The sequence below is a fragment of the Pristiophorus japonicus genome, chromosome 16 (assembly GCF_044704955.1).
Source record: "Pristiophorus japonicus isolate sPriJap1 chromosome 16, sPriJap1.hap1, whole genome shotgun sequence".
NCBI lineage: Eukaryota > Metazoa > Chordata > Chondrichthyes > Pristiophoridae > Pristiophorus > Pristiophorus japonicus.
The window spans coordinates 136302841-136329014 of record NC_091992.1 but is presented as its reverse complement, the minus strand read 5'-3'; the positions used below and the strand labels follow the sequence as shown (position 1 = coordinate 136329014).

General features: G+C 48.7%; 1 protein-coding gene across 2 annotated transcripts in view; it reads left to right on the top strand.

Moving 5' to 3' along the window:
- Window positions 1-16706, top strand: part of mbtd1 (mbt domain containing 1) — a 49207-nt gene extending 32501 nt beyond the window's left edge. Inside the window, exons 11-18 of one of the 2 annotated variants that reach the window (XM_070857969.1) lie at window positions 274-378; window positions 3396-3543; window positions 5163-5245; window positions 6211-6445; window positions 9505-9579; window positions 12976-13164; window positions 14503-14588; window positions 16591-16706. In XM_070857969.1, the coding sequence (XP_070714070.1) occupies window positions 274-378; window positions 3396-3543; window positions 5163-5245; window positions 6211-6445; window positions 9505-9579; window positions 12976-13164; window positions 14503-14540 (873 nt within the window). In that variant the 3' untranslated portion in view covers window positions 14541-14588; window positions 16591-16706. The remainder of the gene's footprint in view (window positions 1-273; window positions 379-3395; window positions 3544-5162; window positions 5246-6210; window positions 6446-9504; window positions 9580-12975; window positions 13165-14502; window positions 14589-16590) is intronic. The other variant, XM_070857970.1, reaches the window with a different exon arrangement.
- Window positions 16707-26174: the final 9468 nt, after the last annotated feature.

Genomic DNA, 26174 nt, shown 5'->3' with positions numbered 1-26174 from the left:
CCGATTGACTGATGTCCTTTAGAGAAGGACTGCTGCCATCCTTACCCGGTCTGGTCTGTGATCCCAGTCCCACGCACTGAACGTGGTCTGCTGTTAACTGCCCTTGAAGTGACCGAGCTAGCCCCTCGGTTGTATTGTGCAGCGGTTCAGGATGATGGCCCGGCAACAACGGATGGGCAATATATGCCAGCCTTGCAATGCCCACAACCCGAGAGTGATTTTGAAGAATGGCTTGCTGGTCTTTGTGTTCATACTGAATCCTTTGATCTGCAGGTGAAGGATGTGGACCAGACCGGAGAGTGGTACCAGGAAGGGATGAAGCTGGAAGCAATCGACCCGCTGAATCTTTCTGCGATTTGTGTGGCGACTGTCAGAAAGGTAAGCTCCCGATTGTACAGAAGTCACTGGCCATCCCTTTGTTTATCAGGAGTTGTTTGAATGAGGAAGGACTGGTGTGTGAGCTTTGTACACTACCCTGGGACCTGATTTCTAATCCGTCCTGATGGGAGGACAGCTTCCTTCATCTGACGGAAAACATCTTAACCGAGATGGATTTGGTATCATCTCTGCGCACCGTTCCAAGTGAGTTCACATTCCTGAGGCTGTCCTGCTATACTTGTAATTCCACACAGCTGGGATTAGGAATTCAGTGCGTGTGATGGCGTGCATGAGCCGATCCACCACTGCTGCATGGTGCTGGTTATTGCTGCTCTGCCAGTCAGATTTATATCCTATTGACACTTTACTATTGATGCTTTAAACTGCACTGCCAGTATTTGCTCCCAGCTGTTGAGCTTGATATGGAGGAAGATTTGCTGATTCAGTCCCTGCCTTGCCCGCAGGCTCGCCATCATCTTGCTGCCAAATTAAATCGTTCTTCAAACCTGTAATCCTTTTGCACCGTTCATTTATGAAGGGTGGAGTACAATTGTTTTACTCGCATAACTTGTTACACCTGCTGCAGCGGATGTATAGGCAGGTGCTCTGGATAAACCCGAGTAAATAACTTTATTTTTCATGTCTGCAAACTCAAATGATCACTCTTGGGCTACAAAGTTTGATTTTTTTTTTTTTACATATAAAGTGAGAATATCTGAATTTTGAAGTCAGCACATTCGTTGGTTAAGCTACTTCTGGTTTACTATGATCAACGTTGTTCCCGGAAGTGAAGTATGACCAGTTGTTAACAGGTCTTGTACTGAATGAGCATTGCTGCTGAAATACAACCTTGCTATTGTAAAAATATTTTTTTGCCAAATCTCTCTCTTTTTGTTCTCTCTTTGGTGCGAGGGTGAAGAGACGTCTCCCCCCTCTGGTGTCCAGTCCCCCTCCCTCCTCTCTGGTGTCCAGTCTCTTTCCCCCCCCCCCCCCTCCCCTCTGGTGTCCAGTCCCCCCCCCCCCCTCCTCTCTGGTGTCCAGTCTCCCTCCTTCCCCCCCCCCCCCCTCCTCCTCTCTGGTGTCCAGTCCCCCTCCCTCCTCTCTGGTGTCCAGTCTCCCTCCCTCCCCTCTGGTGTCCAGTCTCCCTCTCCTTCCCCCCCCTCCCTCCCCTCTGGTGTCCAGTCCCCCTCCCTCCTCTCTGGTGTCCAGTCTCCCTCCCTCCCCTCTGGTGTCCAGTCCCCCTCCCTCCTCTCTGGTGTCCAGTCTCCCTCCCTCCCCTCTGGTGTCCAGTCCCCCTCCCTCCTCTCTGGTGTCCAGTCCCCCTCCCTCCCCTCTGGTGTCCAGTCTCCCTCCCTCCCCTCTGGTGTCCAGTCCCCCTCTCCTTCCCCCCCCCCCCCCTCCCTTCTGGTGTCCAGTCCCCCTCCCTCCTCTCTGGTGTCCAGTTCCCCCCCCCCCTCCCCTCCCCTCTGGTGTCCACTTCCCCCCCCCCTCCCCTCTGGTGTCCAGTCTCCCTCCCCTCTGGTGTCCAGTCTTTCTCCACCCTCCCCTCTGGTGTCCAGTCTTTCTCCCCCCTCTCCCCCCCCTCCCCTCTGGTGTCCAGTCTCCTCCCCCCTCTGGTGTCCAGACCCATTTCAAAGCTGAGTGTGCAGGCGGGTAACATGCTGTTGGCCTCTTCTGCTCTTGAACTGGCTGCAGGCAACTTCCAACTTTCCTGTCGCCCCCAGCTGATGCTGAGCTTGGAGTATCTGAGCTGTGAGGAAAGGGTGAAGATTGTTTTCTCTGGAGAAGAGTACGCTATGGGGAAATATTCCGATCCTTAAGGATGTGGGTAAATTAAACTCTCCAAAGATGTTCGAGATGCAGCAGACTCTAGAAGAGGTTTAAGCCGGGTGGGGGGGGTGGAGGGCACAGACAGTCTAGACCAAACGTCTCTGCCCAGAGAGTGGTGAAGTGGGAGCGACTGGTCAGATAGTGTGCAATAAAATCGGGAAGAATTAGATGGATATTTGAGGGAGCCGACATTGGTTTATGGGACCAGCCACATGGCCGTTGGCTTCTGTACTCTCTCGTGCTCCTATACCATCTTCTCAGGCAGTCCCTCAGAGTCGAGACTAGCATGAGTTCTAAGGTGGCTGATGAGACCAATGCAGGATCTACAGACTCTGTCACAGTGGGACAGGTTATGATTGAAGGGACTGGTGGGTGGGGTGCCTGGTTTGCCTTGTGCTTCTTCCGCTGTTTGTACTTGACTACCGTGTGCTCCCGACGAAGAGATTCAAAGTGTTTGGAGCCTTCTCGAATGCTGCTTCTCCACTTTTGAGTGGTCATGGGCCAGGGAATCCCAACAGGCTTTGAGGGTGTCCTTGAAACGTTTTCTTTGCTGTCCTGGGGCTCGCTTGCCGTGACAGAGCTCTGAGTAGAGTGCCTGTTTCGGGAGTCTAGTATCAGCTCTGCAGGGAAGTGCCTGTTCTTTGCTTGGCCATACCTCGAGGTGGCTGTGGGAGTGATCACGGCTGCAAACCATTGCTGTTACTGGGAGCAGCAGTGTGCTGTGATTATGATGCAAGTCCGTTTTTGGTGCTTCATCCAAAAGAAATGGAGCCACCAAGGTCTCAAACTGATGGCATACCGGCAGTGAATCTCCACCGAGACAGTCTCCGTAACCCTGGGATACCCTTCCTCACTATCAGCTTCACAAACCATAGCTGCAGTAATGCCTTGACTTCAACATGCCTTTGTTAGCCTTGTGCTGGGATTCCCTGATTTATACAGGAAGGAGAAGTCTTCAGTACTCGGCTGCATGTAAGACCAATGTTCTCTTTGCCACGCAGTGCTCGACACCTCCCACTGGCTTTTAAATAGGGAAAACTGCGCAAGCGCTTTTTGAATGAGCTCCACAGCCTCTTTTAAAGGTGTTGGGCACCAAAAAAGGGAACATTGTGTGGGACCCGTGGGAATTAGTGGTGTTTTCTGTGTTTTTTTTTCTCTCGTTGCTGAATTTTCCACTTCCTTCTCAGGTATTGGCCGAGGGTTACCTGATGATTGGCATCGACGGCTCGGAGGCAGCAGACGGCTCGGATTGGTTTTGTTATCACTCCACTTCCCCGTCAATCTTTCCCGTGGGGTTCTGTGAAATTAACAAGATTGAGCTTACGCCCCCAAGAGGTAATGTCTTTCTCACTGAAAGGCAGCGTTTAACAGTTTTACAGCGTTATCTTCAAAGAAGTTTGAAATATAATTGTATTGAGCCTTTGGCACAGCCTCAGTTAATGTCACAGCCGTTCCATTAAATTCAGCTTCTCTTCTGTAAGGTTACTGCTGCTGACTTGTTGATAATGTGGTTTCTCCGGGGTGGGGCATGGCTCCCAGGCCAGTCCAAAACGCAGATTCCCTTAACCCAGGTTACCCAATAACCTCTCCATCACCAGGATGACTTGAGGATAGGCAAAAATGCTGCAGGAACATGGGAGCTGATCATTGTAAGACATATCTTGTAGTTGTGCAGCATTTTCTTCTTGGATAGAAAGAAAGACTTGAATTTTATATAGCACCTTTCACAACCACCGGATGTCCCAAAGCGCTTTACAGCCAATGAAGTACTTTTTGGAGTGTAGTCACTTTTGTAATGTAGGAAACGCGGCAGCCAATTTGTGCACAGCAAGCTCCCACAAATAGCAATGTGATAATGACTAGATAATCTTTTTTTTTTAATACTGATACTGATTTGAGGGATCAATATTGGCCTGCGAGCTCCCCTGATCCTCTTTGAAATGGTGCCATTAGATCTGGAACAATGCCTCTACATCCTTTAGCCTTGCGTACCTCTTTTTTAAGTCCTAGTAACAGTGTGGCTGGTTCCCCTCGTGGTTTGGTGATGGGTGGAATGGGAATGAGAAATGAATTTGAGTGGCTGTGTGTTGACGGTGTATTCTGCATCAAATGGTATTTATTCTAGATCAACCCTGCAGCAACTTGGTGCCAATGTTATTGGAGTCACACTGTCACTGTGCCTTGCATTACACTCTGTCCACACTGCCTTCTCTCCTGTCTCTTCAGCTCATTGCTGCTGCCACTATTGTTGAGGACCTTACTTTCTTTCTGTATTTTGAAGAAGAGTAGAGTTCTCCCTTGGCCAACATTTATCCCTCAATCAACGTCACTTCTTATTATATGATCATGGCTCTAATCTGGCCTTAAAAATAGAGGCCTTTTGTTATATGTCTCATGCAATACCAAATCACACTGACCAAGACGACCAGGACAAATTCCCGGTCGGTGCTGAGGTAACTGATCTTGGCCAGGGCAGTGGGGCTGCTACAGTTGACAGTGCCCCTGGAGTAAAACCAGTCTGGGTTCCTGCTCCAGGTCACCACCCACTCACTCCTGCTAGAAAGTGCACTCTGGATACAGGCTGGGATCGGCCACAGCCTCACCAAATACCCAGCTGAAGCCCAAATGGCCACATGGTTGAGATCCCGACCTCTGGAATCATACATAACAAGGAGTCGTTGCCTGCAGGAAGGAGGGGAGAATAATGAGGGGAAAAACAGCAAAGCGCGCTGGTTGTCCGATCTTCAGTTTATTTTTTTTCCTTTGCTGGTTTCTTATTGGAAGCAGGAATGTAAACGGATATCCTGCCACTTTGTGCCATTGTATTATTCCATCAGCTAAACCTCCGTGATGTAGGCAGGTGTGTGAGCTACGGTTCCTGATGCCGGGGGGTGAGCTGCACACGCTGGGTTTAGTATCACTGGTACGCTAAGGTGATGGTGTCTATTTTACAGGTTACTCCAAAATTCCTTTCAAATGGTTCGACTACCTTCGGGAGACGGGATCCATTGCAGCGCCTGTCAAACTGTTCAACAAGGTGAGGGCACAAGCTGTCAGAAAATGCAAATTCATTGACTTCCTCTGTCCTTTCATACTGTCTCTCAAAAAAAAAAAAGCTGGATTGGGTGAACTCTCCTTTTTTTTAAAAATATATCTTTGCGCCTTGAGAGCTCTTGGTCTCTGCTGACACTGGGGCAGACTTGAATCTCGTACATATTGTTCCATTTGGGTCACTTGCTGTGACCTTGGGTACTGAGTTTGCAGCCGTTGCCACGCAGCTGGGAATCGATTTTGTCTGCATCCATTAGACATTGGTTTGTGCTCAAAGTGGATGCTTTTAGCACTTGTGCAGTAAACATCACATTCTGATGTGAGGAGAGTTTATTGGATCGGACTGGCTATGATGAAGCATTGGGCCGCACAGTCGAGGTAGGACCCAGGTTTGTCCTGAGACGAGTTTGTTGAGAGTCCGTGGGGTGCTGTGACTGGTCTTTGCACCGCAGGGCTCAGGAGGAGGGGGATCAGCCAGTTTTGCTTGTCTTTCTTTATTTATCTATCTATCTTATTTTATTTATATATTTGTTCACGGGCTGTGGGCATCACCGGCAAGGCCGGCATTTATTGGCCATCCCTAATCGCCCTTGAGAAGGTGGTGGTGAGCCGCCGCCTTGAGCCGCTGCAGTCCGTATGGTGAAGGTGTTCCCACAATGCTGTTAGCGAGGGAGTTTCCTACTGAACCCTAAAATTATTTTCTCCTGCTCCTGACGGCCGTCAGTAATTCCTATTGGAAAGGGCTTGTGTGCAGATATAGAGCATGGCTCCACTGTGATGTCCCCATGGTTGAGTAGCCTACAAGGCTTAAATGTGAAGTGTGGTCCCTGTGACGTGCTACCAAAGGGGAGCCCGCACCCATGGAGCCAACCCCAGCATTACGCACGGCCTAAAATATTAATTTTTTAAAAGGATTCCAATGAACTAATCTCTAACTTTCTCTTGACACAGGAAGTGCCAAACCATGGCTTCCGAGGGGGAATGAAACTGGAAGCCGTGGATCTGATGGAGCCGCGCTTGGTGTGCGTAGCGACCGTCACCCGCATTGTCCACCGGCTCCTCAGGATCCACTTCGACGGCTGGGAGGATGAATACGACCAGTGGGTGGACTGTGAATCGCCTGACCTCTACCCTGTCGGCTGGTGCGAGCTGACGGGCTACCAACTTCAACCTCCAGCATCGCAGTGTAAGTGGCCAGGCTAGCCCTGTAAACCCAGCCCACAGCCTGGGTCGTGTGCTGTGGTATCAGCCATGCGATTGGATCAGTCGGAGGTGCTGGCAAGGGACCGGAGACTATCCCCATCCCTCTGGCAAGCTGGGGGGCTGGAGAGCTTGGACACCACACTTGCCTGCCTTTCTGTGAATGCCATTTTCAAGCTGTCATTGAGGTTGTGCCCATTCTGTCCTCGGTAGTGAGAGCGCAGAAGAACTGTACACCCATTGTGGGTAATATTTGCCTGTTAATTCCAGTTATATTGCGTACTGCTTTCGACCCTAATCCCATTTCCAATCTCTTTCCCTGTTAACTTTCTTCAAATGTTTATCGAATTCCTTTTTCAGTGTTGGCTTCACTAGCTATGTGGTAATGCATATATATCCGAGTGAGTGTCGGGATTAAACCCTCCCTCTATACCGTGGAGGGCAGTCCTCCTTAGGACTTCAGCTCCATGCTCTGGAATTCCAATCAAGCAGAGTCAGCATGGTTTTATGAAAGGGAAATCATGTTTGACAAATTTGCTAGAGTTCTTTTGAGGACGTAACAAGCAGGGTGAATAAGGGGGAACCAATGGATGTGGTGTATTTAGATTTCCAGAAGGCATTCGATAAGGTGCCACATAAGGGGCTCAATTTTGGCCAGGTGTTGCTCTGTTTTTTTGGAGTAACTTGATTTTTTTGGCGTATCTTAAAAATCCCCACTTTGCATATTCAATTTGCACCAGTGTAAGTGAGTTAGTTACGATCTTTTTAGTTTCGTTTTTTTCTCAAAAGGGGATGTTACCAACCACCTATGCCAGTTCTGCCCACTTAAGCCACTTTGGCCAGCTAATAGTTACTCCAAATCTACTTAGGCCAGCGTATGTGGCCACTTCAGAAAACCCTTGTGGAGAGTTAAGAAATCAGCGCAGGTAGGTACATCGGAGGCCATTCGGCCAGAGATAGGGGAGGGAAGCGGAGAGGATCTGCGTCAAGACTTACAAAGCACTAAACCTTGGAAACAAAAAGTAATAAGCATTCAATAACAAATTTAAAAAATAGAAGTAAGTACTACCTCCATCTGAAAACTTGACCCGGGAAGTGGGCTGGCCGGTGCGGGAGGCCACTCGGCCTGGGCTAGGGGCGGGAGTGATCGGCATCGGGATTCAAGGTGGGGGGGAGGGGATGGGGAGAGAGGGAGCGAGAGAGCGAGCTGCAAATGAACGGGGAAGGAGGAGAGCGAGTGAACGTGGCATCTGTATAGAGAGAGAGAGAGAGAGAGAGGCTGGGCCGATTGCCAAATTTCGGCGCTACTGAGCATGCGCGGACATCGCGACCCGCCTCCAATGCGCATGTGCAGACGTCCTGGCACTGCTTTCAGCGCAGGGCGCTGGCTCCACCCCCGACTTGACTGGCGACCACAGGGAGGCGGCCAAAGTGGGGAGGAATTTTTTCGGCGCACTTATGAACTGAGAAAAGTGCCGCATCTCCGGTAAGTGCACCGAAAAAAGGGGTGGGCCAAAATTGAGCCCAAGGTTACTGCACAAGATAAAAGTTCACGGGGTTGGGGGTAATAGCACTGATAGAGGATTGGCTAACTAACAGAAAACAGAGAGTCGGGATAAATGGGTCATTTTCTGGTTGGCAACAGTAACTAGTGGGCTGCCGCAGGGATCGGTGCTGGGTCCTCAACTATTTACAACCTATATAAATGACTTGGATGAAGGGACCGAGTGTAATGTAGCCAGGTTTGCTGACGATACAAAGATGGGTGGGAAAGCAAATTGTGAGGAGGACACAAAAAATCTGCAAAGGGATATAGACAGGCTAAGTGAGTGGGCAAAAATTTGACAGATGGAGTATAATGTGGGAAACTGTGAGGTTATAATTTAAATGGAGAAAACTTGCAAAGTGCTGCAGTACAGAGAGACCTGGGGGTCCTTGTGCATGAAACACAAAGTTAGTATGCAGGTACAGCAAATGATCAGGAAGGCAAATGAAATGTTGGCCTTCATTGCAAGGGGGATAGAGTATAAAAGCAGAGAAGCAACACCTGGAGTACTGCATACAATTTTGGTCTCCATATTTAAGGAAGGATATACTTGCATTGGAGGCTGTTCAGAGAAGGTTCACTAGGTTGATTCTGGAGATGAGGGGATTGATTTATGAAGATGGGTTGCGTAGGTTGGACCTATACTCATTGGAGTTCAGAAGAATGAGAGGTGATCTTCTTGAAACATACAAGATAATGAGAGGTCTCGACAAGGTGGATGTAGAGAGGATATTTCCACTCATAGGGAAACTAAAACTAGGGGACATAGTCTCAGAATAAGGGGCCTCCCATTTAAAACTGAGCTGAGGAGGAATTTCTTCTGAGGGTTGGAAATCTGTGGAATTCTCTGCCCCGGAGAGCTGTGGAGGCTGGGTCATTGAATATATTTAAGGTGGCGATAGATAGATTTTTGAGTGATAAGGGAGTGAAGGGTTATGGGGAGCGGGCAGGGAAGTGGAGCTGAGTCCATGATCAGATCAGCCATGGTCTTATTGAATAGTGGAGCAGGCACGAGGGGCCAGGTGGCCTACTCCTCCTATTATTCCCTCCCGAAACATTCCCCACCTCCCTCTCCTTTTTAAGACCCTTTTTAAAACCCACCTCTTTGACCAAGCTTTTGGTGGCCCTCCTCACAGCACCAATTTCTGTCTGATTACACCTCTGTGAAGCGTCTCGGAATATATTTCTTTAACGGCAACATATAAATGCAAGTTGTTGATTTTGGGTCCTACATAGGATCTCCAAAACACAGCAGTGGGAGCAATGAACCAGAGCTCTGTACATGCTACCTGAATTTCTGTGAATCGCAGGTGTTGTGTCCTTGAACTGCTTCAATTGGTTAGCTGCCTTGTAGTTCTGCAAGTGGCATGAGCGAGTGTGTTGCGTTGTGCGGCAGTGGGGATGTCTCTGACCTGGGTGGTGAGCTGCCCTGAGAGAAGCTGGCAGTCGCTCCTGTCTGACCTGCCTTTTCTCATCTTGCTTTTCTCTTTCATCTCCAGCCTCGCGGGAGAATCAAACCAACGTGATGAAGAAGAAGAAAGCAAAGTCCAGCCAGTACAAGGGGCACAAAAAAAGTAGGTTGTCTGCTTTTACTGCTTTCTGTCCTTTTTGGTTACGATCAGTTGCTGGTATTAAAGTCATCAGTGAATGTCCTCAACACCGAGAGGACCATAACTCGTTTCCCAGTGTTTACTATTCATAAATATCTGAATGTGACTAGATAACTTTCTCCCAAAATGTTTGAGGAGATCAGCCCCTTGCATCGACTGGGCAGAAATAGGCATAATGTTGGGAGAGAGTCATACTTCAGCCAGGGAGCGGGGAAGGTCTGATGCTTCCAAACATCACCATCATTAAATAGAAGTAAGTCTGTGCCTGGCAGTGTGGCCACACTCCACGGGCATCGCGATCCAGCAGTCTCTTGCACTCTTGTAACCACATCCCTCGACCAGCACCACCTAAACCATCATCATTTACTGGCTGCAGAGCACCTGAGGATGCACACACCGTTTGTTCATGCCCCGGTTAGTCGCCGATTGAGGGGGGGTGGGGAAGAGACACGGGCCGAGTGAGGGGGGTGACACACATGGTCGGCCAGTGAAGGGGGGGGACGGTTGGTGAGTGAGGGGGAACCCGTCAGCCGAGTGAGGTGGGGGGGGCGGGTCTGCGAGTGAGATGATGGTGAATGTCCCGATTTGTCCATTTTGAAAATGTTGATCTTGGTGCAGTTCGAGCACAGCTTTCCAGAAATGTGCTCTTTAATCAAATTAGCCTGTGGATTTGTTTCCAGGAAGCCCGTTGTGTGTTGCAGGGCCTTGAACTATTGTCTAATACCGACAGCTTTCTGTCCTTCACCCGGGACATCCCAGAGATGTTGATGCCCTGCCTCAGTGGAGCGTACTGCTGGGGATTTGGTTGTGTTCCTCCCTTCAGGACCAGCCCTGCAATAGGCTGAGTGGTGATTGCTGGGAGCCAAGAGATGGAGATAGCTGCTTGAACAGGAGGAATATTAAAGGGTACAACGAGTGGGAGGAGATTAGGTGGCTTATATGCAGAAGAACACCAGTACAGATTTGATGGACCGAATGGTCTGTTTCTGATCTGGATTCCATGTGTTGGCCACTCGTCCTGTGGAAAGAACTGAGATTATCTCAGAGAGCAATCTGTGTCTGGGCTTGCAGTGTCTGTCTCTCTGTCCGTATGTCTGTCGTGTACACTGATTTAGCTCCTTCATATGACTGGGTTCAGTGAGCTCCCTGAGCCAGTTCCTGATTGTTTCCTCAGTGCTTGTTGGTGAATGGTTTTGCTTCAGCAAAAAAAGTGTTAAAGAAAGAAGACGGTGTCATGAGTGGTGGTCCCTGAGGTAGGTCATTGAAAGGGCTCTTCCCCGTGGGTTTGGATGGTGAGTTTTATCAGACTGGAGCAACCTCATAGCCACGCCTAATCCTGTCCTCGTGCAGTGTCCACACGGCCTGCGGGTCCACGGTTGGGCAGGAGCCATGGCTACGTGTGTGGTGGGGTGTTCCAGGGAGTCATGCATGGACTATGGGAGCTAGATGGGCTGAATGACCTTTTACCATAAGCCTCTTTGTGTTGCTGAAGGAAAGATATGGCCGTTCTAGAATGCAATGGGAGAGAGACGACCCAGGGAGTTGTTGTGAACCAGGTGTTGCAGAGTCGCTGAATGTGGGTTCACAGCAGTGCTCCTTTCAACAGAGTTCCAGCCTGAGGCCAGGCCTAAGTCACAGCAGCTCTCTGTTCCGGCAAGGGAAAACATTGCTCGGAGGAATCCTGTTGTTGGAGGGTAAAATTTCAATGAAATGCGGAGTTGCGGTGAGCAGCGGTATTGGTCTTTCCTGTGTTCGTTATGGTTGGGTTTGGGAGTACAGCAGATCGTGTGGTTGGTGAAACCCTTGCCTTCCAAACCTCGCGCCTGCTCGATCACACGCACTCATTCACAGCTGTGTGGAACCCCCAAGAAGCAGTTATGCTTTCATTACAACGGACATCAGGCCACAGTACAGAATTGCTTAAAACTAAAGATTCATTGGGCAATCTCACTCAAAGGCTTTACAGGAAACTGCTATAATATTTATCATTGGGACAGTGTAGAGGGAGCTTTACTCTGTATCTAACCCGTGCTGTACCTGCCCTGGGAGTGTTTGATGGGGACAGTGTAGAGGGAGCTTTACTCTGTATCTAACCCGTGCTGTACCTGCCCCGGGAGTGTTTGATGGGACAGTGTAGAGGGAGCTTTACTCTGTATCTAACCCCCTGTACCTGCCCTAGGAGTGTTTGATGGGACAGTGTAGAGGGAGCTTTACTCTGTATCTAACCCCGTGCTGTACCTGCCCTGGGAGTGTTTGATGGGACAGTGTAGAGGGAGCTTTACTCTGTATCTAACCCGTGCTGTACCTGCCCTGGGAGTGTTTGATGGGACAGTGTAGAGGGAGCTTTACTCTGTATCTAACCCCGTGCTGTACCTGCCCTGGGAGTGTTTGATGGAACAGTGTAGAGGAAGCTTTACTCTGTATCTAACCCCGTGCTGTACCTGCCCTGGGAGTGTTTGATGGGACAGTGTAGAGGGAGCTTTACTCTGTATCTGATCATCTGTTCAACACTAGGTAGATGTTCTCTGTATTGTTATGCCTCTGAGTGAAACGTTTCACCCTTTCCCAAAAATAGTGCTCTAATTCTCTGGACTCGTGTAGTGTCTTGAATATCAAGAACATATTCTGGATCCTCTTGCACAGGATATACGGCACAGAAACAGGCCATTCGGCCCAACCAGTCCATACCGGCGTTTAGTCGAGTGGGATCGTGTTTTTTTTTGTAATCCTTTTGAAAGCTTACAACCCCGGCCAGCCATTGGGCCGTGTCTAGAACAATGTTCTTATTGCTTATCCCCCCCCCAATGTATTGCCAGGTGTACCTGTTGTTTGGTTACCCCCCCCCCCACCCCCCAGGACAGTGTTGAGTCTTCCTGGGTTACAGTTGTGGATCCACAGGCTCCGTCTGGCAGGTGTGAGCCTGAACATGGTGATGGAAATAACCACAGTCGAGCCTAATGCTGCTCTCGCCCAGCTTCACAGGCACTTCGAAGCAGACAGCATCAGATAGCCAAAGGAACCCTTGGGTTTTTTCCTTTGCTTGTCCAGGGACACTGGTGTGTAGCGAGAGGGAGAGGTATCACGTTTACCTACTGGACCATCAAGGGAGTTTGGGCTGGAACCTTTGGTAGCAGTCAATGCCATTTGTACTCTAATGTTAAAAACGTTTCATGGAACTGTGGGAGAAACCACCAATAGAACAAGCGTGGCGAGCTCCCAACAGGAACCAGTGAGGCCCAGCGATCGGTGAGCTGCAGTTAGATTCTGCCACTTCCTTGTTTAATAAGATTGATAGTGAATTTAGTGCAGACATTTTAAACGCTATAATGAGAGCTTAACAAAGTTTGACCTGATGTTTAGAGAGGAAGAATCCAGTTGGGAAGAAGCCATTCAGCCTGCCGGTCCTGCCCATGAGTGGCGGGACAAGCAGGAGTTTCTCTGCGGATGATGAGTTGACTCCTCCATACCGAACTCTTCCAGCCCAGGCAGCCCCGGAGGCCCACACACCTCCCAGCACTAGCAGACAGGTCAATGGCAGGCTCAGAACAGGTAATCGAATCGCTGTAAAGGAAGGGAGTTGTTTGTTGTAGTCGATCCCATTCACAGCATCCCCAGGTCAAGGTCAAAGCGCAGGGTTGGCAGAGATCCAGTGATCGCTTTCCTTCCCATTGCTCCTGAGGATTGGGATGCAGTGTGCCAGGAGCCTCAGTGAGGGGCTGATTATCAGCTGTGACCCGATACAGTGACAGGTTATTGGACTGTGGGACCCATCACTGCCAAGCCTGTTTCTGTGCTCACCCAGCGTCTGCACAGCAGGATGAGCATTGCTGATGAGGCGCGGGGGTATTCTCCCCCTCCCCCTCCCCCACAGCGGACAGGTAGGACTCGAACTAACTGTAGCACCGAGCCATCCTGGCTTCAGTTAGCTGACTGGGCGCAGATCTGGGTTGGAGCCTGCGAAACCCTTGCCCCGGGGGGGCTCCGATGTTTCCTGTCTTTAACCAATGTTTCCTTTCAGCGTGCAATGTTCCTGTATATTTTTAAAACTTCATTTTTTTTCTACGTACAATGGGCACCTGAGTTTTGTTTGGACTTTGTGTCGAGCGGAGGGTGCAGTCACATGTTTGTAGAGGACTGCTGGTCTAATGTTCCTCAGCTCTTGTTTCCCTGACTCTCCTGTAATATCTGCTCTCTGACCAACTGCGAAACCGCTGCATGGAAGGAAAGCAGGATGTGTGTTGTGGTATTGATCTCACCGTTCTAAAATCAGCTCCTCACTGCTGAGCTGCACACAGCAGTGCAGCTTCGAACACGCAACATTCAGCAATGTTCTGTCTCTTTATTATTATTTTGTATCTTTTTTTTTATTTGTCCAGTCCCATGTGTAACTTTCCTCTGCCACTCCTAGCCCCATCTCTCTCTTCACCCCTGTGAAGCCCAATTTCCTACCCGAGACTCAAGGATGGGGAGTGTGGGGATTGGGGGACACAGCTATTGATACTGGCTCCCGGGCAATACACAGGCCAGAGGCTAGGCTGATGATCCAGTGTATACCGTGCAGCAGCACCTATGCAGTCTGCCACCGTTGTGACTTAGCAAGGTTCCTAAATCCTCAATCCTGCCCAGGGCCGTGCCCTCCTGCCCAGCCCCTGCTGGTGCCTCCCAGTAGCTGGGAGGGGTGACGCGGACTCTCTTCACTGCGTTGTCCCATCTCTCGCACTCGCACTCTGCGTCTCTTGTACAGCCTGAGCTCAGGAACTGCTTTAATATATAATTGTGTTTTCTCTTTTAGCAGAGCATTTAAGCGGGTTACTCTAGTTGATATTCACTGAGTGAAAGGTGCGGGGATCCTGGTGTTCTGACCTCTCTGTTACCTGTGTATTGCAGCCAGCAGCAGTAAGCACCGTGACATCATCATCTGGTGACCAGAGGCTGCCGGCCGTCTCTCCACAGTGTTTACCGGCAGCTACCAGGTGAGTGGGAAACCCCCAACTCTGTCCCTTACTGATGTTTCCACGGGCAGTGAGCAGTGTCTTTCTGCATGCTCCACAAATCCCCGCGTGGTGTGTGGGGACATCTCTCCAGGCAGGCTGTGTGGTGTGGGGTCTACAGAGCAGGGACTGCGAGAGGTCTCGGAGCTGGTGAGTGGGCAGAGGAAGCACGTGTGTGTGGGGTTACAGTGGGGGAGGATTGGTAGTGGGGAGAAGGAATGGAATAGAATTATTTCTGGAAACTATCGCGTGCGGCTCCAGATGTGGGTTGGGGCAGGGTTCTGAGCTGTGTGTGAGAGCCAGCCAGTGGAATGGCCTGGGGATCAGTGGCTGGAGCAGCCTGTGGTCTCAGCATTGTACCGTGTGATGGAAATGTCAATCTCAGTTGCGGAGAGCAGGAGGGAGATATAAGGATCTAAGGACATAATAATTAGGAGCGGGAGTAGGCCATTCAGCCCCTTGAGCCTGCTCCACCATTCGATGAGATCATGGCTGATCTTCTACCTCAACTCCACTTTCCTGCACTGTCCCCCATATCTCTTGATTCCCTTAATATCCAAAAATCTATCGACCTGTGTCTTGAATATACTCAATTACTGAGCCTCCACAGCCCTCTGGGGCAGAGAATTCCAAAGATTCACCATCCTCTGAGTGAAGAAATTTCTCCCCATCTCAATCCGAAATAGCTGACCCCTTATTCTGAGACTGTGACCCCTGGTTCTAGACTCCCAGCCAGAGGAAACATCCTCCCTGCATCTACCCTGTCAAGCCCTATGAGAATTTTGTGAGATGGAGGAAGATGTAGAGGATGTAAACGCTCCACTGCTGTAAGCTGCAGACCGAGTGTTTTACACAGTGGGTGAGGTATCCTGCTCAGCAACCTCGCCTCTCCACTGGGTCCTGGCTCTTAAATTCTGTTATTTGAAGTGAATTATCCAACCCATAATATCTGTTGACATTGTTTTTTTTTTAAATTTCACTCTTCTGCCCTTTAAATAAAATTGGGCTTTTAATAAAGTGGAGCATTTCTCCTGGCCCTGCTGCTGGGGTTGGAGATGCTGTGCAGTCCTGCAGCACCACCTCCAGGCGGGCCATCTGAACAGCTCCTGCAATCTACATTGGGCCTGAAAAGGAGGAAGTTAGTTCTCTCAGCGTAAAATTCACACTTTATTTTCTGTTCCTCATGAGAAATGCCATTTTCTGGTAATGGTGATGATTTACAACCGGACCCATATTGTGTCCCTCCTGGTATCACCATTCGTGTTAGTTTTGCTCTTGTGCTGTTATCCAATTCACTTGTGTGCCTACACACTGGCTCTTTGTGACCACAGCACATGTGAGCGGCCAGTCTGTAGCTGGCAGCTCACCCTCTGGTTCATGTGTAGACCCCTCATTTGGTCTATTTCACCTCCTTCCAATATTGTAGAATTAGAAATATGTCCCATTGCCTTGTTCAATGCTTCTGCCAAGCTCGCCTCCCGCAGATTCGGAGCCCTGAGTCAGGGAGTGATTTTGTGTCTCTGTTGTGCCTGATTTCCAGGCCACCTCATGTCCGGGAGCACCCGGGCAAGGCGGGAGAATTGCTCCTGAAATCATTCTTATTTTAACTCCCCTTTGTTTGAAGTCGTTGTCATCTTACTTCGTGTGGTAGTATCAAATCAAATGTCAATATCCAAGTCAGATATCCAGGCCAAAGCTTCTGGTGGATTTCCTGTAGGCTGCCTGCGGATTTCCTGAGGGCAGTGCTCGATGATGTGTTCCAGGCTCTGACTAGGAGCTCCACAGTCACATGATGGGGAAGCTTTAAGCTTCCATCCATGCAGAAGGTGGCAGCATCGACTGACCAGTTCTGGTTGATGGTTGTCCACCGTTTGCGAGGACGGTTCGATCCCTCGGGTTGTACTGTTGTCTCCTCCTCCATGAGGAATCCATTGGTTTGAAATGATGAACTTTTGTAACTCGCTGTCTCTCTTTCTCCCACCAGTGATTTCACTGGAGCATGAGGTGAATTTGATGGATGTCGCCGAGTTCTGGCCCCTTCACTGTGCCTCTGCGCAGGATAGCGAGGTGACGTGGCAGCTAACCCAGCAACCTCGAAGACACGGCCTCCGAGCTTGTATCAAGCGGGGACCCTTGAGCGAAGGACCTGCTCCTTTTCATGGGTTGGATCCCCAACATGGGAGCAGTTCAGTGCAGCACCGGCAAGGTGCAATGGCAAGGTGTTTTTTACTGTATATTTGGACAGTTTTCTGGTTTAGGGTGGATGAAAAAGACTTGCGTTTTCAGTTCCCTTGTTGGACGTTCTTGTATATTGTACTTGAAGTTTTTCTGCTGGGATGGAAGGGCAGAATGTCTGTTTCCAGTGTTTATTTGGTGAAATGCTCACACGAGTGTTCTGTGACTACATATTCAGGTGAAGTTATGTTAACTTCCAACGCTCCTGCAGCCTCCACAGACACTGCACGCCAGACCGTTCCACCTCATTTCTTCATTTGAAGCTGAACTCGGTTGTTTTTAGTGTAAACTTTACCCCCCTGCCCCCGGTGTGTATGATGGCCCACTCGACCAGCAGTCTCTCAGGAAGTCGATGCCTGTGAGAGTGTGAGAGTGTGAGAGTGTGAGAGTGTGAGAGTGTGAGAGTGTGAGAGTGTGAGAGTGTGAGAGTGTGAGAGTGTGAGAGTGTGAGAGTGTGAGAGTGTGAGAGTGTGAGAGTGTCTGGGCTGCAGCCAATCCTCCCTCTCTGAGCCAGTCGTGTGTTTGATTGCCGAGTGTGGCGTGGGCCCCACAAGGACTGAAGTCTACACGTGACCAACACTTAACTTAAATCGTTTCCCCCCCTGGCTTGCCGAGCCCCGCGAGTGGCTCTGTCGGTCCTTGCTCTCGCTGTACAGACTTGTTGTGCGCATCCTGGGTTTTTTGAATGCTATTTAATTTTCCTTTTTATTTAACGCTAACAAGGCAATATTTGAAGTGAATGGAGGTGTGGTGCTACAGGGAGTGTCTGAAACCAGCACATTCTGGGTGGATCACAGGACAAGTGGCTTCTTTCTGTGCTACAATTTCTGATTCTTTGTGCCCTTAGTTGGGGTTTGAAATCTAAGTTCAGTGTCTTCAACACAATTCCTGGCTCACCTCGAGGACATAAAGTGTTCAAAATGGCAGCATCTATGAGCGACATGATTTGTGTATATTAAAATGTTCTTTCTGGGACAAGGAGGCAGGCAGGGAGCTTGCTGCCCTACTGTTGCTGCTTACTCGGGAGAAGGAGAGGCTTCCTCTGCCAGATACTCACCACTTTCCCTCCCTCCTGTGCACAGCCGCTTCCCCTGGGGAGGAATGGCCAAGCGCTGAGACCTTGGCATTGACTGTTTTGAGATGGTGGGGGTGGAGTGGAGACTGTCCTGTTTCAGTGCTTTTGAAGTTGTATCTGTGAGAAGGAAGGTTCCGCTCACTGTTTAACTGCAGTAAGCAGGAGACACCCTCCCTCTGATTCTGTGTTACTGTGTTACTCACGGGTACACCACCTCTTTCAGACACCGACTGTCCACAGTCAGTCTGCCTCCTGATCTCGTATCTATCGGTGCTGGGGACAGAGCTGGTGTGTGGTGAGCAGGAATAGAATGAAGGTGCAGAATCCTGCACAGCGGGTTGTGCTGTAAAGTTCTCCCTGTCCCTCTCCAGTTTTTCTCTGCTCTGCCGGGATTTATTTGTGAAGAACCAGCAGACTCTGATTTGCACAGGGGGTGTACCGGTTCTGAGAGAAGCCCCAAGCACTCTGCTTTCCATTCTGCCTTTCCGAGTGGCTGGATACGGGGCCTGTGTGGTAGTCGAACACCGCCTCCCTCTACAGCCGCTCTGGCTGTGTTCCAGCATCGGCTGGGCAGCTTGCCGAACTCACCGGAAAACGGAACAAAAACGCTTTTTCCAAGTGGGTCCAGAAAGTGGCTCACGGATTGTCCACAAGGTGATTTCTTTCTTGCAGTGGTTGCTTGTTACACCAGATGATCAAGTACATTTTGTGCACATAATCTCCTGTAAAGCACCATTTATAATTTAAAGCCTCTCTTCCACCTGCTTGCAAATCTTACTCGCCAGGCTTGACCCCTGCCTGATCTCCAATCTGTCCTATCCTGATCCATCCTTCACAACTCCTCCCATCAGCTGCTGTTTCAGGCACACCTACCTGTCCATCTTTGTACTGGAGATTTGCTGGTATGCAATGCAGGTTGCGGGGAGATTGGGGGCTGGGTGGAACTTCAGATGCCCGTTGTCAATCCCCTTGCCCCCCCCCCCCCCCACCATAACACTTCTGTTTTTGGAATGCAAGTATTCCAGGATTGCACATGACCCCCGCTGACCCCGCACAGTGTCAACTAACATGGGAGTCAACTTTTTTAACACGATGTGAGCTCATCCCTGATCTTTGTAATATGGTGCTACAGGAATCTTTAATACGGATCATCATTTCTTATCGTGGGGGGAGGGATTTTGAGAAACTGTGATTTGATTCAGGACATTTCTTCAATTCTCTTCCTGTTCTAGAGTCGCACGAATTTTGATAAAATTGCAAAAAGGGAAAAAAAAATTCTACATAGTTCCTAGAAATTCTTTTCCTGCTCTTCCTGGCAATGGAGAAGGGCAGTGATGTTGTAGCTAACAGTGGGATTTATACATTGTTTTCTCTTGTGTATTTTGATAATCTGAATCGATAATTGTACAAATGTAATCTTTCCTTTTTACTTGGTACAGTGTCAGCAGGAAGCAGCTGAGCTCTCGGCGTCTGTACGTCCAAACCCAGAACCTGTTCTTTTTTTCAGAGAAATACTTTTCACTAAACATTAGATGCATTAGTCACAGCTTTGTGTACAAAGCAATGAAAATCGTTCACTAAATGGTCATTTTTTACACTCAATAAAACCTTTTAAATGGATTGAAACCTGTTCTTCAGTCTGCCCATGGCAGAGTTCCCACCACTTCATAAATACTAATTCCGTGTAAACCGTGCAATCTCCACCGGCTCTGCCCTCATGTTTCAGAACTTCTATCAGCACCTTCCCCTCCTCAAAAAAAAACCCCAACTTCATCCCTCTCCTTGCAAACTGGTGCCCTATCCCCAATCTTTCCTCTCCACTCTTTGTAAACTGTAGCCAACTTTCCTACACCTGCCTGTTTGAATGCCTCCAATCAGATTTCTGCCCCTCTCGCAACATCAAAAGAGCCATGATCAAAGTTGCAAATAACATCCTGTGTGACTGACTGTGGTAACGTATCCCTCCTCGACCTCTGCAACTTTTCATAGTCAACCACCCCACCTTCTTCCAATGCCTCTCCCCTGTTGTCTAGTTCACTGGGACTGCCCTTGATTGGTTCCTCTCTTACCTATCCAATCATAGCCAAAACATCTCGAGCAATGACTTCCGTTCCCACCTCACACTATCACCATAGGAGCAATGTTCCCAGTAAACTACACTTTGTTCTGTGCAGCCTTTTCTTTTTAAAATGGGAGATTCCTTTAAATTTCTGCAGGACCTTTACAAGAATGATTCCAGGGATGAGGGACTTCAGTTACGTGGATAGACTGGAGAAGCTGGGGTTGCTCTCCTTAGAGCAGAGATAATTGAGAGGAGATTTGATCGAGGTGCTCAAAATCATGAGGGGTCTGGACAGAGTAGGTAGCGAGAAACTGTTCCCATTGGTGGAAGGGTAGAGAACCAGAGGACACAGATTTATGGTGATTGGCAAAAGAACCAAAGGCGACATGAGGAAAATCTTTTTTTATGCAGCGAGTGGTTAGGATCTGGAATGCATTGCCTGAAAGGGTGGTGGAGGCAGACTGAATCGTGGCTTTCAAAAGGGAATTGGATAAGTATCTGAAGGAATAAAAATTTGTGGGGCTACAGGGAAAGGGCAGAGAGTGGGACTAGCTGAGAGTCAGCACGGGTTCAATGGGCCGAATGGCCGCCTTCCGTGCTGTACGCCATTCTATCATTTATCAGATTACTGCCCGGCCGTGAGTACATGCACACCTTAGCAGGAACATTGCATAGGAGACCCCTGAGCATCCATCTTTTCCCACCCTACTCTTCCTCACCGACACACTGCTCCTTGGTGACATCATCTGGAGACATCAGTTGAATGTATAATGGGGAACAAGGAAATGCCAGACCAATTGAACAAATACTTTGCTTCTGCCTTCACTAAGGAAGACATAAATAACCTCCTGAAAAACTAGGGGACCGAGGGTCTAGCGAAAAGGAGGAATTGAGGGAAATCCTTATTAGTCAGGAAATGGTGTTCGGGAAATTGAAGATCGATAAATCCTCAGGGCCTGATAGCCTGCATCCCAGAGTACTTAAGGAATAGTAGATGCATTGGTAGTTATTTTCCAACATTCCATGGACTCTGGATCAGTTCCTATGGACTGAAGGGTAGCTAATGTAACCTCTCCTTTTTTTTTAAAAAAAGGAGGAAGAGAGAAAACAGGGAATTATAGACCGGTTAGCCTGACATCAATGGTGGGGAAAATGTTGGAATCAATTATTAAAGATGTAATAGCAGTGCATTTGGAAAGCAGTGACAGGATCGGTTCAAGTCAGCATGGATTTATGAAAGGGAAATCCTGCTTGGCAAATCTTCTGGAATTTTTTGAAGATGTAACTAGTAGAGTGGACAAGGGAGAACCAGTGGATGTGGTGCATTTGGACTTTCAAAAGGCCTTTGACAAGGTCCCACACAAGGGATTAGTGTGCAAAATTAAGACACATTGGATTGGGGGTAATGTATTGAAATCGATAGAGAACCGGTTGGCAGACAGGAAGCAGAGTGGGGAAAAACTGGTCCTTTTCAGAATGGCAGGCAGTGACTAGTGGGGCACCGCAAGGTTCAGTGCTGGGACCCCAGCTCTTTACAATATAAGAACATAAGAATTAGGAACAGGAGTAGGCCATCTAGCCCATCGAGCCTGCTCTGCCATTCAATAAGACAATGGCTGATCTGGCCGTGGACTCAGCTCCACTTACCCGCTCTCTCCCCATAACCCTTAATTCCCTTATTGGTTAAAAATCTATCTATCTGTGACTTGAATACATTCAATGAGCTAGCCTCAACTGCTTCCTTGGGCAGAGAATTCCAGATTCACAACTCTCTGGGAGAAGAAATTCCTTCTCAACTCTGTTTTAAATTGGCTCCCCCATATTTTGAGGCTGTGCCCCCTAGTTCTCGTCTCCCCGACCAGTGGAAACAACCTCTCTGCCTCTATCTTGTCCATCCCTTTCATGATTTTGAATGTTTCTATAAGATCACCCCTGATCCTTCTGAACTCCAACGAGTAAAGACCCAGTCTACTCAATCTATCATCGTAAGGTAACCCCCTCATCTCCGGAATCAGCCTAGTGAATAGTCTCTGTACCCCCTCCAAAGCCAGTATCTCCTTCCTTAAGTAAGGTGACCAAAACTGCACGCAGTACTCCAGGTGCGGCCTCACCAATACCCTATACAGTTGCAGGAGGACCTCCCTGCTTTTGTACTCCATCCCTCTCGCAATGAAGGCCAACATTCCATTCGCCTTCCTGATTACCTGCTGCACCTGCAAACTAACTTTTTGGGATTCATGCACAAGGACCCCCAGGTCCCTCTGCACCACAGCATGTTGTAATTTCTCCCCATTCAAATAATATTCCCTCTTACTGTTTTTTTTTCCTCAAGGTGGATGACCTCATACTTTCCGACATTGTATTCCATCTGCCAAACCTTAGCCCATTCGCTTAACCTATCCAAATCTCTTTGCAGCCTCTCTGTGTCCTCTACACAACCCGCTTTCCCACTAATCTTTGTGTCATCTGCAAATTTTGTTACACTACATTCTGTCCCCTCTTCCAGGTCATCTATGTATATTGTAAACAGTTGTGGTCCCAGCACCGATCCCTGTGGCACACCACTAACCACTGATTTCCAACCCGAAAAGGACCAATTTATCCCGTTCGCCAGCCAATTCTCTATCCATGCTAATACATTTCCTCTGACTCTGCGTACCTCTATCTTCTGCAGTAACCTTTTGTGTGGCACTTTATTGAATGCCTTTTGGAAATCTAAATACACCACATCCATCGGTGCACCTCTATCCACCATGCTCGTTATATCCTCAAAGATATATTAATGATTTAGATGAAGGAATTGAATGTAATATCTCCAAGTTTGCAGATGACACTAAACTGGGTGGTGGTGTGAGCTGTGAGGAGGATGCGAAGAGGCTGCAGGGTGACTTGGACAGGTTAGGTGAGTGGGCAAATACATGGCAGATGCAGTATTATGTGGATAAATAAGTGTGAGGTTATCCACTTTGGTGGTAAAAACAGGAAGGCAGATTATTATCCGAATGGTGACAGATTAGTAAAAGGGGAGGTGCAACGAGACCTGGGTGTCATGGTACATCAGTCATTGAAGGTTGGCATGCAGGTACAGCAGGCAGTAAAGAAAGCAAATGGCATGTTGCCCTTCATCGTGAGGTTTTGAGTATAGGAGCAGGGAGGTCTTGCTGCAGTTGTACCAGTCCTTGGTGGGACCACACCTTGAGTATTGTGTGCAGTTTTGGTCTCCTAATCTGAGGAAGGACATTCTTGCTAGTGAGGAAGTGCAGCGAAGGTTCACCAGACTGATTCCTGGGATGGCAGGACTTTCTTATGAAGAAAGACTGGATCGACTAGGCTTATATTCACTGGAATTTAGAAGAATGAGAGGGGATCTCATAGAAGCATATAAAATTCTGATGGGACTGGACAGGTTAGATGCAGGAAGAATTTCCCGATGTTGGGGAAATCCATAACCAAGGGGGCACAGTCTAAGAATAAGGGGTAAGCCATTTAGGACCGAGATGAGGAGAAACTTTTTCACCCAGAGAATTGTGAACCTATGGAATTCTCTACCACAAAGTTGAGTCCAGTTTGTTGGATATATTCAAAAGGGAGTTAGATGTGGCCCTTATAGCTAAAGGGATCAGGGGGTATGGAGAGAAAGCAGGAATGGGGTACTGAGGTGAATGATCAGCCATGATCTTATTGAATGGCGGTGCAGGCTCGAAGGGCCGAATGGCCCACTGCTGCACCTGTTTTCTATGTTTCTATGGGGTCAGCATCCCAACTCTCTCCAGCCCTTCTCTCAACCCTGCTTGTACGAGCCACAATTCCCTCCAGCTAAACATTGGGAAGACCATCATCTTGGCCCCTGCCACAAATTCTGTTCCCTCGTCACCAATTCCATCCCCCTCCTAGGCTGTTCACAACCTTGACATCCTATTTGATCCTAAGATTTTCTGACCCCCATATCCTCTCCATAACATTGCCCAGCTCTGCCCTTGTCACCCGAGACCCGATGCTCTCCTGGCCAGCCTCCCATTCCCCTACTCTCTGAAAACTTCAGCTCATCCAAAACTCCGCTGTCGTTATCCAGTCTTGCACTATGTCCTGCTCACCCATCACCTCTGTCCTTGCATTGACTCCTGGTGCTCCAATACCTCAAATGTAACATTTTCATCTGGTGGTCCAATCCCATCATACCCGTGCCCCTCCCTATCTCTAACCTTGAACCTTCTCTCTCAAACACTTAGTTCCTGACATGGCCTCTTGTGTACCACCCACCTTTCCCTTTGCCCTCGGCCCCAGGCTCTACAATAATTTCCATAAATCTCTCCACCTCCCCTTTCCTTTTGTAAGACACTCACATATCTTTGACTGAACGTTGACACCCCTTCTAAAATCGTCTTTAATTCTGCATCCATTGCTCCTACCCATTATGCATCTATGAAGTGCCATGGCCCATGATATATCACTATATAAATGTAAATTACTGATGACCACAACCACATAGTTTGAGTCTGCCTGCATCTGCACACTGGTCGCTGACTCTGGGTAGGAGAGACCTTTTTCAGCTTTGAATTCATCATCATAAGAGTAGGAGTAAATGGGTACTTTTCAGAATGGCAGGCAGTGACTAGTGGGGTACCGCAAGGTTCTGTGCTGGGGCCCTAGCTGTTTACAAAATACATTAACGATTTAGACGAGGGGATTAAATGTAGTATATCAAATTTGCGGATGGCACTAAGTTGGGTGGCAGTGTGTGCTGCGAGGAGGATGCTATGAGGCTGCAGAGTGACTTGGATAGGTTAAGTGAGTGGGCAAATGCATGGCAGATGAAGTATAATGTGGATAAATGTGAGGTTATCCACTTTGGTGGTTAAAAACAGAGAGACAGACTATTATCTGAATGGTGACAGATTAGGAAAAGGGGAGGTACAATGAGACCTGGGTGTCATGGTACATCAGTCATTGAAGGTTGGCATGCAGGTACAGCAGGTGGTTAAGAAAGCAAATGGCATGTTGGCCTTCATAGCGAGGGGATTTGAGTACAGGGGCAGGGAGGTGTTGCTACAGTTGTACAGGGCCTTGGTGAGGCCACACCTGGAGTATTGTGTACAGTTTTGGTGGTCTAACCTGAGGAAGGATATTCTTGCTATTGAGGGAGTGCATCGAAGGTTCACCAGACTGATTTCCGGGATGGTGGGACTGACCTATCAAGAAAGACTGGATCAACTGGGCTTGTATTCACTGGAGTTCAGAAGAATGAGAGGGGACCTCATAGAAACGTTTAAAATTCTGACGGGGTTAGACAGGTTAGATGCAGGAAGAATGTTCCCAATGTTGGGGAAGTCCAGAACCAGGGGACACAGTCTAAGGATAAGGGGTAAGCCATTTAGGACCGAGATGAGGAGGAACTTCTTCACCCAGAGAGTGGTGAACCTGTGGAATTCTCTACCACAGAAAGTTGTTGAGGCCAATTCACTAAATATATTCAAAAAGGAGTTAGATGAAGTCCTTACTACTAGGGGGATCAAGGAGTATGGCGAGAAAGCAGGAATGGGGTACTGAAGTTGCATGTTCAGCCATAAACTCATTGAATGGCGGTGCAGGCTAGAAGGGCCAAATGGCCTACTCCTGCACCTATTTACTATGTTTCTATCATCATAGGCAGTCCCTCGAAATTGAGGAAGACTTGCTTCCACTCTAAAACTGAGTTCTCAGGTGACTGAACAATCCAATACGGGAATTACAGTCTCTGTCACTGGTGCGACAGACAGTGGTTGAGGGAAGAGGAGGGTGGGACTGGTTTGCCGCACCCTCCTTCCGCTGTCTGTGCATGCTTTCTGCATGCTCTCGGCGATGAGACCCGAGGTGCTCAACGCCCTCCCGGATGCTCTTCCTCCACTTAAGGTGGTCTTGGGATGCTATGATGGCACAAATGGGTGTTTGTCTGGCCCATGAGTGGTTGGTTCCTCTGGCTCTGGCCTCCACTGTGTTCCTCGCTTCTGCAGGACTGCCTACGATGGAAGACTTGCTTCCACTCCTAAAGTGAATCCTTTGGTGGCTGAACAGTGAGAGCCACAGACCCGGTCACAGGTGGTACAGACATTCGTCGGGGGGAGGGATGGGATGGGACTGATTTGCCGCACGCTCCTTCCACTGCCTGAGCTCTTCACGCTCGCAGTGTTGAGATTCAAAGAGCTCAACGCCCTCCCGG